The following is a 13,341-nucleotide window of genomic DNA, read 5'->3' as shown; positions in this document are numbered from 1 at the left end:
CATCGATTCTCCTGCACCTCGGACGCTGCCTTACTGGCCGGGCTTTTCTAGCACCACACTCGTCGAGACTTGAAATATTGCATACAGCTATGGTCCCACACTATCCGAAGGACATGGATGATTTGAATAGGATACAGATAAGGTTTACCGGGATGCTGTCTGGTGTGGCAGATTTTAGCAATGGAGGAAGATTGGCAAGACTAGGTTTGTTTTCATTGGATCGCAAGAGATTGAGCGACAATCACATAAAAGTTTACAAGATTGGGAATAGCATGGATAGAGTGGAAAATGAGGCTTTTTCCCCGGGGTGGAGGGGATGAATTACACGAGCATGCAGGTTCAAGGTACGAGGTGGGGGATGTTTAAATGGATTACGTGAGGCAATTTTTCACATAAAAGATGGTGACTGCCCGGAGGCTGTTGCCAGAGGAGGCGGTGGAAGCAGACACAATAACATCATTCAAGAAGCACCTGGATTGGAAGAGAGTGGAGGTACACAAACCCGGTAACTGAAGAGTGCTTTCGTATGGAAGGGCAGAATATGGTGGCGCAGGCTTGGAGGGCCAAAGGGCCTGTTCTTGCATTGTACTGTTGGTTGAGAGATACGAACATTCATGTCCTGAAGTGAGGTGGCCCCATGAGCAAATCAGATTGACAGATTGTAAGATCTCTCCAGGGTCTCATCACTGAGTCCCATACTATACATTTGCCAAAAAGAAGCAACATTCACAGTGAATTACATCGTCCTTTCGCTCCCCTGGAACCAGAGGTCATGCTGCATTAGATGCACCGTACTTTCCCTCCTCTTGAATCGGGGAGTAAGGGTGCATTGGATACACTGACTTTTCCCACTCTGGGACCGGAGGTTACAGCTCATTAGGTAGACAGTCCTTCCCCTCCTCTGGAATGCGCATCAGATGAACTATCCTTTCTCCCCTTTGGGATTGGAATCATGATGCGTTAGAAACACTATCCTTTCCCCGCTCTGCGACTGGGTGTCACAGTACTTTAAATATGCTGTCCTTTCCACTCTCTGGGACAGGGAGTCAGAATGCATTAGGTACACCTTCCTTCCCTGCTCTGAGACTGGTGTCATGGTGTTACAAACAATATCCTTTCCCCGCTCAGAGCCTGGTGCCATGGTTTATTAGATACATAGTCCTTTCCACCCTCTGGGGCTGGGAATTAGAGTGCAGGGATGGATGAAGAAGTAGAAAGAGAGACAAATTAAGAAAGTGATTTTGCTGAAGACAGATAACTTTATTCAGTGAGGTTCTGTTGAAATGTCAGTGATGTATTTCGCAATAAATGACCGATCATGGAGAGAAGGTGAGAAATGAAGAATGTATAATTGTGATTGAGTAGAGCTAATGGTAAGCAAATTATGACACTGATGTTGCTCGAGAGATAGTGACTGTGAAATACAGATAGAGAGAAGGACAGACAGAGCATGTGAGAGACAGAAAGAATTGAGAGGCACATAGTAAGAGGGCAGTGAGATGGCAGTGACAAAACCTAAGACGGAAAAGTAGAGGGAGAGAGACAGAAAGACACCTATTGTGAGAGAAAGAGAGAAGGTCAGTGAGACAAGGGAAGAGGGACTGTGGCAGAGATTAAGACAGACAGAGCGTGATGGGAGGATACAAATATTGGTCGCAAGAAAGAGAGACACTGAGTGATTGAAACAGATCGGGGATCGACCGAGAGAGATCAAAAACATGAGTGTTCACAGCTGTTGATGCGCTAAGTGTGATTAACTGTGTGATATGTCAGTCAGTTTGCACCTCACTGCACTCTGTACCCCGTCCACTAGTCTGTCACATCTTAGCCAAAGGAGAATGGGTATGGACAGACACAGCCTGGGCACCTGGACTCCAGCCCAGGTCACCTCGGGCCAGGAAATGGCAGCGGGGGAAATCTGGATAGGTCTGATCCATGTCAGAACAACACTGTTGTTTTCAGAGGGAGTCAGAGAGAGACTTGAGACAGAAAGACAGCTGTTTATATATTTGTATATTTAGATAGAGAAGGAGAAAGAGAGTGAGAAAGAGAGATGGACAGATAAACTTAGAGGACAGAAACAGACTGACCAGTACAGCCAATCCATGCCAAACATGATCCCAAACTAAACGAGTCCCACTTGCTTCCTACTGTCCCATATTCCCTTCAAAACTTTCTTGTTCCGATATTCATCCAAATGTATTTTAAGTGTAGTAATTGTACCCACATCCACCACTTTATTGGGAAGTTCATTCCACATGCGATCCACCCTCTATGTAAGAAAATAATATCTGATATCTACCTTAAATTTCTTCCCTCAAAAATGTGCCCCTAGTCTTGAAGTTCCCCACCTTAGGGAAAAGATAATCACCATAAACTTGACCTATGCCTCTAGCTCTTTGACAAACTTCTGTCCAGTTCACCCCTTTCGACCTCCTATGTTCCTGTGAAAAACCTATCCAGCAGTTCCTGATGATCAAATGTTCCATAGCCACCACAATCCTGCTAAGTCTCTTCTGAACCCCATTCACCTTGATAACATCCTTCGTATAGGTGGCCGACCAAAACAGGAATCTGCATTCCAAAAGAGTTCTCACCAATATCCTGAACAATATCAACATACCATCCAAATTCTTCAACCCAAAGCATGAACCAATGAAAGCAAGCAAGTCAAACACATTCTTTAACCATCCTGTCCATCTGTGACACAAACTTTAAAGAATAGGTGCGACCTCATCGGTCCCTCTGAAGCCCCAGTATTAATTGTACAAGATCTACTCTTGCTCGTTGCACCAAAATACAATAGTTCGCATTTATCCAAAGAGATGATCTGTGAGAGAGATCAAGACAGCAGAGAGCGAGGGATAGAAATTTAGCAAGAAAAAGAGAGCGTCAAGAGACATGAGAATTGAGAGACAGAAAAGGAAATAGAAAGACTCAGAGGGAGTGAGAGACAAACAACAATCGCATCATTTGTGTCTTGCTGTTGTCGGTCAAGGAGTGTGATGACCCACTTGCCTGGATAGCTGTGGCTCTCACATCACTGAAACTTGACAATGACTTGACCTGCTTAATTGGTAGCACATCCATTCCATTCACCACCACGGACGTTCAGATTAGATTACTTACAGGTTCTAAAAGGCCATTCCGCCCATCATCTCCACACCAACCCTTTGAAGAGTAACCCACTCAGACGCAATTTCCCACATTTACAACTTCTCCTAACACTATGGTCATTTTAGCTGGCCAATTCACTTAACCTGCACATCTTTGGACTGAGGGAGGAATCCGGAGAAAACCCACGCAGACACGGTGAAGAATGTGCAAACTCCACACACTTGCCTGAGGTGGGAATTGAAACTGGCTTCCTGGCGCTGTGAGGCAGCAGTGCTAACCACCGTGACGCCCTTAAGCAGCAGTGGGGACCATCTACAAGGTGTACTGCAGAAAGTCACCAACGATCCTCGGATAGTGCCTTCCAAATTCACGCTCTTTTCCATCTGGAATGATAACAGCAGCAGATACATGGGAGTCCCACCCCCTGCACGTTCCCCTCCAAGCCAGTCATCACCCTGGAAATATATCAACCATTTCTTCGACGTCACTGTGTTCAACTCTTGGCATTCACTCCCCGAGGGCATTGTGGGTTAACACACAGCAAGTGGACTGCACCACTTCAGTAAGGCAGCTCACCTCACATTCTAAGGAGAGACTAGGAATGGCGAATTTATTCTCGCCGAGCCTGCCACGCCCATATATTATGAGAGAATAGAAGAGATTGCGGCTAAGAGGCATCAGATTTAGAATAATGGGGAGGAGGAATTATTCCCTCAACTGGATTTGAAACAATGGAATTCATTTCTCACAGTGTGTTAGATGTCAGTTCATTGATTAAATTGAAAAATTGAAACAAGCAGAGTTTGAATTACTAACAGATTGACGAGTGGAGTTCGGGCTGAGATGGGATCGAGCATGGTCATATTAAAGGGTGGAATAGGCTTGAATAGCAGACACCTGCTCCTCAATCTCAAGTTCCTTCAGTAGTGTGTGGGTGAGATTCCTTCAGCAATAACATCAGAGAGCGCAATGGGGATCGATGGAGAGACAGAGATATCTAATTGCACAAAGACTTATCCTGGTTTGCCCTGTACACGAGGAAGCTGAGATGCAGCAGTTGAAAAGTGCTTGGATGAGTTCTGAGTTGTGAAGCAATAATCTGTTTGAGCGACAGACCTAAGGACAGAACGACATTCAAAAATGCACCCTGAAATATCTCGTATGTATAGCGGGACCAGTGTAGCAGACATAAAGTACAAAAATACTCCTCTTCATTTGATTAAAATATGCTCCCAAACATTAACTCCTGGATTAAACTCAGATTCATGTATCATCAAAAATAAATAAACTGAGGTCCAGGTCTCCCACTCTGTAAAAGACAATGACATCCATCGCTTACTGTTCAGAGGAAGGGTCCGACGACCCAAAACTTTAAACTATGATTTCTCTCCACTGATGATGTCAGACCCGCCTAGTTTTTCCAGCAATATCTGCGTGTGTTTGTGTCATCCTTGACTGACTCAGTTTGGCGCACTCATTTATCTAGCTAACAGAATGATGTCATTTCATAATGTTTGCAATTAAAAAGGGTGATTTCCAGACCAGAACGGGCATGCGATGAGGCACTAAATTAATATCAGGTTGAGATATGCCTTGTTTTGTTATACTCTACATATTTGGAAATATCATGAGAATATTACATCCAACTGGAGAAAGTGAGGAGAGCAAATGGTGGAATACAGAGTCGCGAGTGTGGTGCTGCAAAAGCACAGCTGGTCAGGCGGCAACCTATTAGCGGGAGAAGCGACGTGTCGGGCATAAACCCCTCATAAAGAACGAGGTTTGTGAGCTGGGGGATGAGAAATAAATGGTAGGGGGTTGGGGCTGGAGGAAGGAGGGTGAGAATGTGAGAGGTAGATGAAGGTGTGGGGGAAGGTGATAGGTTGGAGAGGAAGGTGGAGTGGGTAGATGGGAAAGAAAATGGACAGGTCAATAGGGCAATGCCGACTTGGAGGCTTGGGACTGAGATAACGTGGAGGATGGGGCAACTGGAGAAATCCACATTAAGTCCGTATTGTTGCCGGGTCCCTAGGCGGAAGATGAGGCGTTCATCCTCCAGGCGTCGGGTGGTCAGGGTTTGGCAAAGGAGAAGGCTCAGGATCTGCATCTCTTTGGTGGAGTGGGAGGGGGAGTTGAATAGTTCAGTCACTGTGCACATTCAGGAGTCCATGCAGAATCAGAAGACAGACTTTGAGGAAGATGATGTGGCTGTGGTAGCGAGTTTGATTCAGGACGTGGCTGAAAGATTAGTTGCTGAACACTTCAACCTGGCCAAGTGTTTTCATGGGGACGGCGAGAGAGGGCTCCGTGGGGGGGACCCTGGGAGATATTGAGGAAAGCGGTCAATCTAAGACTGGTATAGTTGGGAAAGGAAGCAAGTCAAACAGTCAGGGTAGGAAGGAACCAAGCAGAGAACAATATACGACAGGTAGAGTAAACTGCAATTACATCAATGCAAGAGGGCAAAATGGGAAGGCAGATGAAATCAGCACACGATCAGGAACATAGCACTGGGATAGCATATCCATTACAGAAACAAGGCTCAGGGATGTTTAGGACTGCAAACTTATTGTTGCAGGATACAAATGCAATAGGAAGGATGGGAAGGGGGTCAAGACAGGGTGGGGGTAAAGCGTTGCAATGTTTATAAGGGATAGCATTACTTGCTGTGCTTAGGATACTCCTGGGAATACATCCAGGGACATTATTTAGGTGGAACTGAGAAATAAGAAAGGGATGATCACTTTATTGGGATTGCCACATAGACCCACTAATAGTCAGCGGGAAATTGAGACAAAAATTTCTAAGGAAATTTCAATTATCCATAAGAATAATAGGGTGTTTATGGTAGGGAATTTTAACTTTACAAACATAGTCTGGGACTGGCTTAGTGTTAAGGGGTCTGATGGAGAGGAATTTGTTAAGTGTGTACAAAAGAACTTCCTGATTCATTGTGTGGCTGTTCCTAATAGAGAAGCTACGAAACCTGACCTATTCTTGCGAAATAAGGAAGAACCGGTGACTGAGGTGTCATTGGGGGAGCGCTTTGGGCCCTGCGGCCATAATTCTCTTAGTTTTGAAATAGTGATGGAAAAGGTTAGTCAAGATCTGAAAGCCGAAGGCTGTAAATTGGAGCAAGACCAATTTTAACTGTGTTAGACAAGAACTTTCAAAAGCCGAATGGGGGTAGTGAGCAGATGTTTGTAGGCACAGGGACAGCTGGAAAATGGAAAGCCTTCATACATGAGATACCAAAAGTCCAGAGGCAGTATATTCTTATTAGGGTGAAACGAAAAGCAAGTAGGTGCAGGGAATGCTGGATGGACAGAGAAATAGCTTTGGCAAATAGGGTTAAGGAGAATCCAGAGGGTTTTTACAAGTATATTAAGGACAAAAGGGTAACTATGGACAGAACAAGGCCCTTCAAAGATCAGCAAGACAGTCTTCGTTTGAAGTCTCAGGAGATGGGAGAGATATTAAACGCGAATTTTGCATCAGTGTTTACTGTGGAGAAAGACTTGGAAGATATAGAATGTGGGGAAATAGATGTTGACGTCCTGGATGTCTTGAAACGCATAAAGGAGGATAAATCCCCAGGAACTGATTCGGTGTGCCCTAGAAAAATTTTGGAAGCTAGGGAAGTGATTACTGGGCCCCTTGCTGAGATATTTGTCTCATGAATAGTCACAGCTGAGGTGCCAGAAGACCAGAGGTTGGCTAACGTGGTGCCACTCTTTAAGTAAGGTGGTGAGGATAAGCCATGTAACTATAGAACCAGTGAACATGGCATCGGTGGTAGGCACAAGATTTACATGTATTGGAAAAGCAAAGACTGATTATGGATAGTCATCATGGGTTTGTGCATGGGAAATCATGTCACACAACTTAATTGAGGTTTTTGAAAAAGTAACAAAGAGGATTGATGAGGGCAGAGCAGTGGACGTAATCTGTATGGACTTCAGTAAGGTGTTCGACAAGATTCCCCATTGGAGACTGGTTAACAAGTTTAGATCTCATGGAATACAGGGAGAACTCGCCATTTGGACACAGAACTGATTCGAAGAGGGTGGTGGTGGAGACGGTTGTTTTTCAGACTGGAGGTGTCGTGACCAATGGAGTGACACAAGGATCACTGTAAGGTCCACTACTTTTCATTATTTATATAAAGATTTGGATGTGAACATGGGAGGCATAATTAGTAAGTTTGCAGCTGATACCAAAATAGTGGACTGCGAAGAAAATTACCTGAGAGTAAAGCAGGATATTGATGAGATGGTCCAATGTGTTGAGGAGTGACAAATTGAGTTTAATTCAGACAAATGCAAGATGCTGCATTTTGGAAAAGCAAATCATAGCAAGACTTGTACACTGAATGGTATGGTCATAGGGAGTGTTGCTGACAAAGAGACCTTGGAGTGCAGGCTCATAGCTCTTACAAAGTAGAGCCACAGGTAGACAGGATCTCGAAAAGGGCTTTTCTTTATTGGTCAAAGCATTGAATATTGGAGTTGGGAGGTTATGTTGTAGCTCTACAGGATATTGGTCATGCCAGGTTTGGAACAATGCATGCAATGTTTGGCACCTTCCCATTGGAAAGAATTTGTGAAACCTGAAAGGATTCAGAACAGATTAACAAGAATATGCTGAAGTTGGAGAGTTTGAGCGATAGGGAGAGGGTGAACTGGCTGCGGCTTCTTTTCCTAGACCTTCAGAGGCTGAGGGATGAACTTGTAATGGTTGATAAAATCACAAGGGGTATGGATAGGATAAATCGAGAAAGGGTGGGGTGGGAGAGTCCAGAACTAGACGGTATAGGTTTAGGCTGAGAGGGGAAAGATATAAATGGGAACTAAGAGGCAACATTTTCACACCGTCGGTGGTGTTTATATGGAATGAGCTGCCAGAGGAAGCGGTGGAGCGTGGTACAGTTGGAGCATTTAAAAGGCATCTGGATGGGGCATGAATGGGAAGGGTTTACAGGGAAGTGGGATGGGGGCAGGCAAATGGGATTCGATTCGATTAGAATATCTGGCCAGCATGGATGAGTTGGACTGAAAGGTTTATTTTCATATTGTACATCTGAACGACTCTATAAAAAGCATTCGACCATGCAGTATAAAGGTGGCACATCCCGTACGGACGAACAGTAAATCCACATGAATGTGCATCACCCTGCAAATAATTTGTTTTGAAGTTTTATCTTGCACTGAGGTATCGATGACTTTTTAAACAACTTTTATTGGATAATAGAAAGGAAGGATTTGAAGAACGAATCTGAAATTAACATCATGTCACGATCTCAAAACAGGAGAAAGTGAGAACTGCAGATGCTGGAGATCAGAGCTGAAAATGTGTTGCTGGAAAAGCGCAAAGATCTGTAAACACTCGATTTGTCAGGATCTGAACGTCATGGATTGTTCGCCGTGGAGGGAGAAATGTTTCTTTGTTCTGTGTGCTTCAATGGATTTTAAACAATGCATTGCGATATTTGCATGCCCCTGTGAGAGTGTTTCAGTGCACTGACAGTGAGGAAAGCCGAAAATAGCCAAAGAAGGAAATTGCACAATTCACAACCAAGACAGACCATTCACATGTTCTATGTTTGGAAGAGGCTTCCACTGATTGTTAAACCTGGAGAGGGAATGCGAACAGTTTCTGTATGGATAAACGCGGGAAATGTGGGCACTGTGAGAAGGGATTCTCTTACTCATCTGCTCTTGAGATTCATGAACGTAGACACATGAGGGAGTGACTGTACACCTATTTTGTGTGTTAGAAAGGATTCAGTGCTAACTCGAATCTGCTGTCACACCAGAAATTTCACGCTGTGCTGAGGGCATGCACCTCTGACCGTGGGAAGAGACTCACTGATACATCCACCCCGTTGGCGCGCAAGCAAGAGTGTATTCAACTACTCTGATTGCTGAACTGCTGAGACACAAGCAAGTTCACACTGAGGAGAGGCCGTTGTGTTGCTCTGAGTGTGGGAAAGGATTTGTTAAGCCGTCTGCCTTGGTTATTCACCAAACGGCTTCTCACTGGGGAGAGGCTGTTCCCCTGCTCTCAGTGTGGGAAAGGATTCGCTCAGTCATCGAGCTTGGTCGAACAACAACGGCTTCACTCTGGGGAGAGGTCGTTTCCCTGCTCTCACTGTGGGAAGAGATTCTCTGATTTGTACTCCATGCTACGACATGAACGGATTCACACCGGGGAAAGGCGGTGTGGGAAGGAATGCACTCAATTATCCAGCCTGCAGAGACACCAGCGGATTCACACCGGAGAGAGACCATTCACCTGCTCTCAGTGCGGGAAGAATTTCTCTCAAGTATCCGACCTGCAGACAAACCAGCGATTTCACAATGGGGAGAGGCCATTCACCTGCTCTCAGTGTGGGAAGAGATACACTCAGTTTTCCAGCCTGCAGACACACCAGCGAGTTCACACTCGAGAGAGGCTGTCCACCTGCTCTCGGCGGCAGAAGGGATACACTCGAGTATCTAGCCAGCAGGAACACCAACGAGACCATCAGTGACTGCGGGAATGTGTTCTGCTGTTGGTGCTGCTCATCATGGTCAGGATTGAATCATTTTGACGCTGCCGGTGGGTGAAGTGGGCATTTCAGGGGCTTTCTTTCTCCTCGACTGGCCACCTTCACTACTTTGTTTCCAATGAGGTGGATGCTTCAAATGCCATAAGAATCACTGAATGAGAAAAGTGTTGGAAGATAGAAGTTATTTAGTCTAGAAAGGGAACCTCAAATATCTGGCATTCAATTCTCTGAATATTGGATTATCCGGCATGATTGCAAGGTTGCAATGCTTGGCTAAACTGTTACCCAGTATTCAATGAACTGAACAAAATTCTCCCATCCGTGTCCTTCAGATAATTGAGCTTCTGCATTTCATTTTCTCCAATAGTGTGCCACGTTGGCATGGAGACGGTCATGTTAGGCGGTTGTTTTGTTTAATAGACATGGGCGCTTCTCACAGAAGGTACTTGAGGATTTGTAAAGATGGCAGCTCATTTGGAATGGCTGCGGGGAAATGAACCAGGAAGGCTAGTTGAGCTTGGAGCTGGAGGATGTAATCTCCAGTCAGGCTGTCGAACGCATTGGGTCTTGTGGTGGCAGGAAGCTGTCAGACATTGGAGATATGAATAAGGAACAGAAAAGCCATCCATCCGTTCGCGATACCTCACCACGTGAGAAGATGGGGATCAATCGGATTATCATCTCCACTCCAGTCTAAAACCTCAAAGCTTTCCCCACAAGGTGGTCAAAAGGTGATGCCAAAGCTGTAACTGAGTCAGTACAACTTGTCTGTTATCACTGTCAAAGGGTGGAAATTTTAAAGCAAATTGCTAGTGATCAAGGTGTTTCCTCAGGGAATGTTGCACCAAAGACAGAAGCTTCTGAGACACCAATTCTTTCTAATGTGATTACCACGAGTGAAAAAAGAAGTGATCAATTCCAAAACACTTATATTTTCACAAAATCAATCTGAATGTCAAAGAAAGCCAAGAAAGATTTTTATTCTGAGTTGCCAGCTCAGCTGAAACCTTTATTAGAAAAACATTTTCCAACTTTTTAATTGCATTAGTCCAGTAATTCTGGGAATTCCCAGATGGGCTCCATCTTCAAAGATCGAAATTTCCCCAACCACATGGTTGATGATGCCCTCCAATGCATCTCATCCACGTCCTGCTCCTCCTCCCTCAATCCCCACCCCACCCAACGCAACAAGGACAGAGCCACATACCCGCGGTCCACATCTTTTACCACACTAACCTCCGAATCCCGTCACCCCCACTTCTGTCACCGACAAACGGAACCCACCACCAGAGACATAATTCCCTCCCAGCTCTATCAGCATTCCGGAGAGACAATTCCCTTTGCGATTCCCTGCTCAGATCCACGCCCCGCATACCCACTGTGGACACTTTCCCTTAACGCCACAGTAAGTGCAAAACCTGCACCTCCACCTTCCCTGCCCTCCCCACCATCTCCGTCCAAGCTACCCAAGGAGCCTTCCACATCCGACAAAAATCTACCTGGACCACAACCAATGTCACCTACTGTATCCGTGGCACCCGATGTGGTCTCCGCTGCATCGGGGAGACAGGATGCCAACTTGCAGATCGTTTCAGAAAACATCTTTGGCACACCTGCACCAACCAATCCTGCCGACCCGTTGCTGAACACGTCAACTCCCCCTCCCACTCTGCCAAGGATATGCAGGTCCTGGGTCACCTCCATCACAAAATCCTTAACATCCACACCTAGAGGAAGAATGACTCACATTCAGCCATGGGACCCTGCAACGAAACGGGAACAATGTGGATTTTACCAGTTTCCTTATTTCCCCCTCCACCTCACCCCCACCCCCTCCCCCGTTGTCCCTGTCCCAAGCCACCAACTCGGGACTACCGTTTTGACCTGCCCATCGCCTTCCCCATCTATCTGTTCCGTCCTCGTCTCCCACCTTCATCGCTCCAGGGTGGATAGATAAATTTGAGAGTGGAGGGAGGTGTGAGGCTGGTGAGAAGGTAGCAAAGTATACGGTAGTTGAATTGGTGGAGATGGAGGTGATAGGTCAGAGAGGAGGGTGGGGGAATGTAGCACAGATTTTGATCCTCAGCCTGATGTGGAAGTTTTAAAACATATGGACATAGAAAAGTAGAGCCCACAACGTGCCCTTTTGCCCATGATGTTGTGGGAAGAGTCTGGAAAGAAAATAAAGTTCAAAATTGAACAGCTGTTGACATCTTTAAAAGGTGAATAGTTTTCTTCTGATGGGGATCTGGAACAACAACAAAAAAAATCTAGAAAGCAAACTTGTCCCTTGAATGTAAAAACGCATGGGAATAACACCAACAAGAAAGGTGGGAACCAACCGTGAACCAGTTGTAGATCTTTTGACTGGCAGCTGTAACAACACAGACTCTGGGACATTTTCAGACAGAAAACTCCAGAAATCACAGGTGTAAAATTGCGAAACTGGTGAGAAATTGGTGTAAATTTCAGTGGGCTATGGCATATGTTTGGGTTGATCCCTCGAGATAACCATCTTGGGCAGTTCAAGTGAAATTGAATTCATTACATCACAGAGTTATTACTATTATGTTAAATAAATATGCTTTGTTTCGCTTCTCATTTGCACAATAAAGTTTGTTTTTGTTTAACGAAGTGACCTGTGGTGCCATGCAATTGTTTGCTGAATACTTGAAATGAATAGCAAGGGTTTGGTGGGATATGGGCCGGGTGTTGACAGGTGGGACTAGATTGTTTTGGGATATCTGGTCGGCATGGACGGTTTGGACCGAAGGGTCTGTTACCATGCTGTACATCTCAATGACTCTATGTTGATTGTCTCGACAATGATTGCAGGATTCTTATTCCCTGTGGACAAAGGAGACCAGGATCAGTCAGTGAGAATCTCCATATACAGTGAGGCAGTAGAAGCTGGTCAGGTTCAGAAAGTGATGACTGGATAAACCTGTTGATGAAGGAAAAGCGCTCTGAAATCGAATGCTTCCAAATACACCTGTGGGACTATACCTGGTGTTGTGTGATTTTAAAATTTGACCAGATAAAGCACCTATTCAAATGACAAAGCCTACAGTGTGATGAATTTGTTTATGCTTGACGCAGGGAGTGTTGTCAGAAGAAAGATTTTTGAAAATGTTTGAATGGGAGTGTCACTGGCGAGGCCAGCAGAAGCTGCCCATCTCTAACTGTCCCTGAACAGTGATGGGGTATCAGTTAGCTTATGAAGTGTTGCCAAGTCAGAGTCTTTGTGTCTGCCTTGTGACCGCTGGAGCCTGTCTCTCCTGCAGAACAAATGTCAGCTTACTGCTTAAATTGGTATTCTTGCAAATGGTCCTGACGAATACATGCATTGGGATGATGGGTGGTGTCAGCCAGTGAGAGAGAAAGCAACGGCGCAGTAGTTGAATCCAGACTGCATCGCCTTTCCCTCCCTTCCCTTCTCACCTGACATACACTCACACATTGGCCCCAGATCTGAAATCCATACAGAGGTTGCTCACTCCCTTGTGGATGATGGGAGCAGGAAGCAATCTCAGCTCCTGTTGCTCACATACAGAGTCATAGAGTCCTACAGTACGGAGGTAGGCCCTTTGGCACAAACTGATAAATGCTGACCAAAATGGCTGTCCACGCTAACTCCATTTCCCTATACTTGGCCATATCCTTCCAATATTTCC

At 45.3% G+C, this 13,341-nt stretch overlaps 1 protein-coding gene across 1 annotated transcript; it reads left to right on the top strand.

Moving 5' to 3' along the window:
- Nucleotides 1–399: 399 nt before the first annotated feature.
- Nucleotides 400–9,649, top strand: LOC132808871 (zinc finger protein 239-like). Its single transcript, XM_060822292.1, has 2 exons — nucleotides 400–505; nucleotides 9,054–9,649. The coding sequence occupies exons 1-2, from the start codon at nucleotides 400–402 to the stop codon at nucleotides 9,647–9,649; spliced, it is 702 nt and encodes a 233-aa protein (XP_060678275.1).
- The last annotated feature ends 3,692 nt before the right edge of the window (nucleotides 9,650–13,341 follow it).

Source organism: Hemiscyllium ocellatum (genome assembly GCF_020745735.1).
Source record: "Hemiscyllium ocellatum isolate sHemOce1 chromosome 41 unlocalized genomic scaffold, sHemOce1.pat.X.cur. SUPER_41_unloc_26, whole genome shotgun sequence".
Taxonomy (NCBI): Eukaryota; Metazoa; Chordata; class Chondrichthyes; order Orectolobiformes; family Hemiscylliidae; genus Hemiscyllium; species Hemiscyllium ocellatum.
The sequence above is the reverse complement of the archived record's forward strand: the minus strand, read 5'-3'. Positions and strand labels throughout refer to the sequence as shown.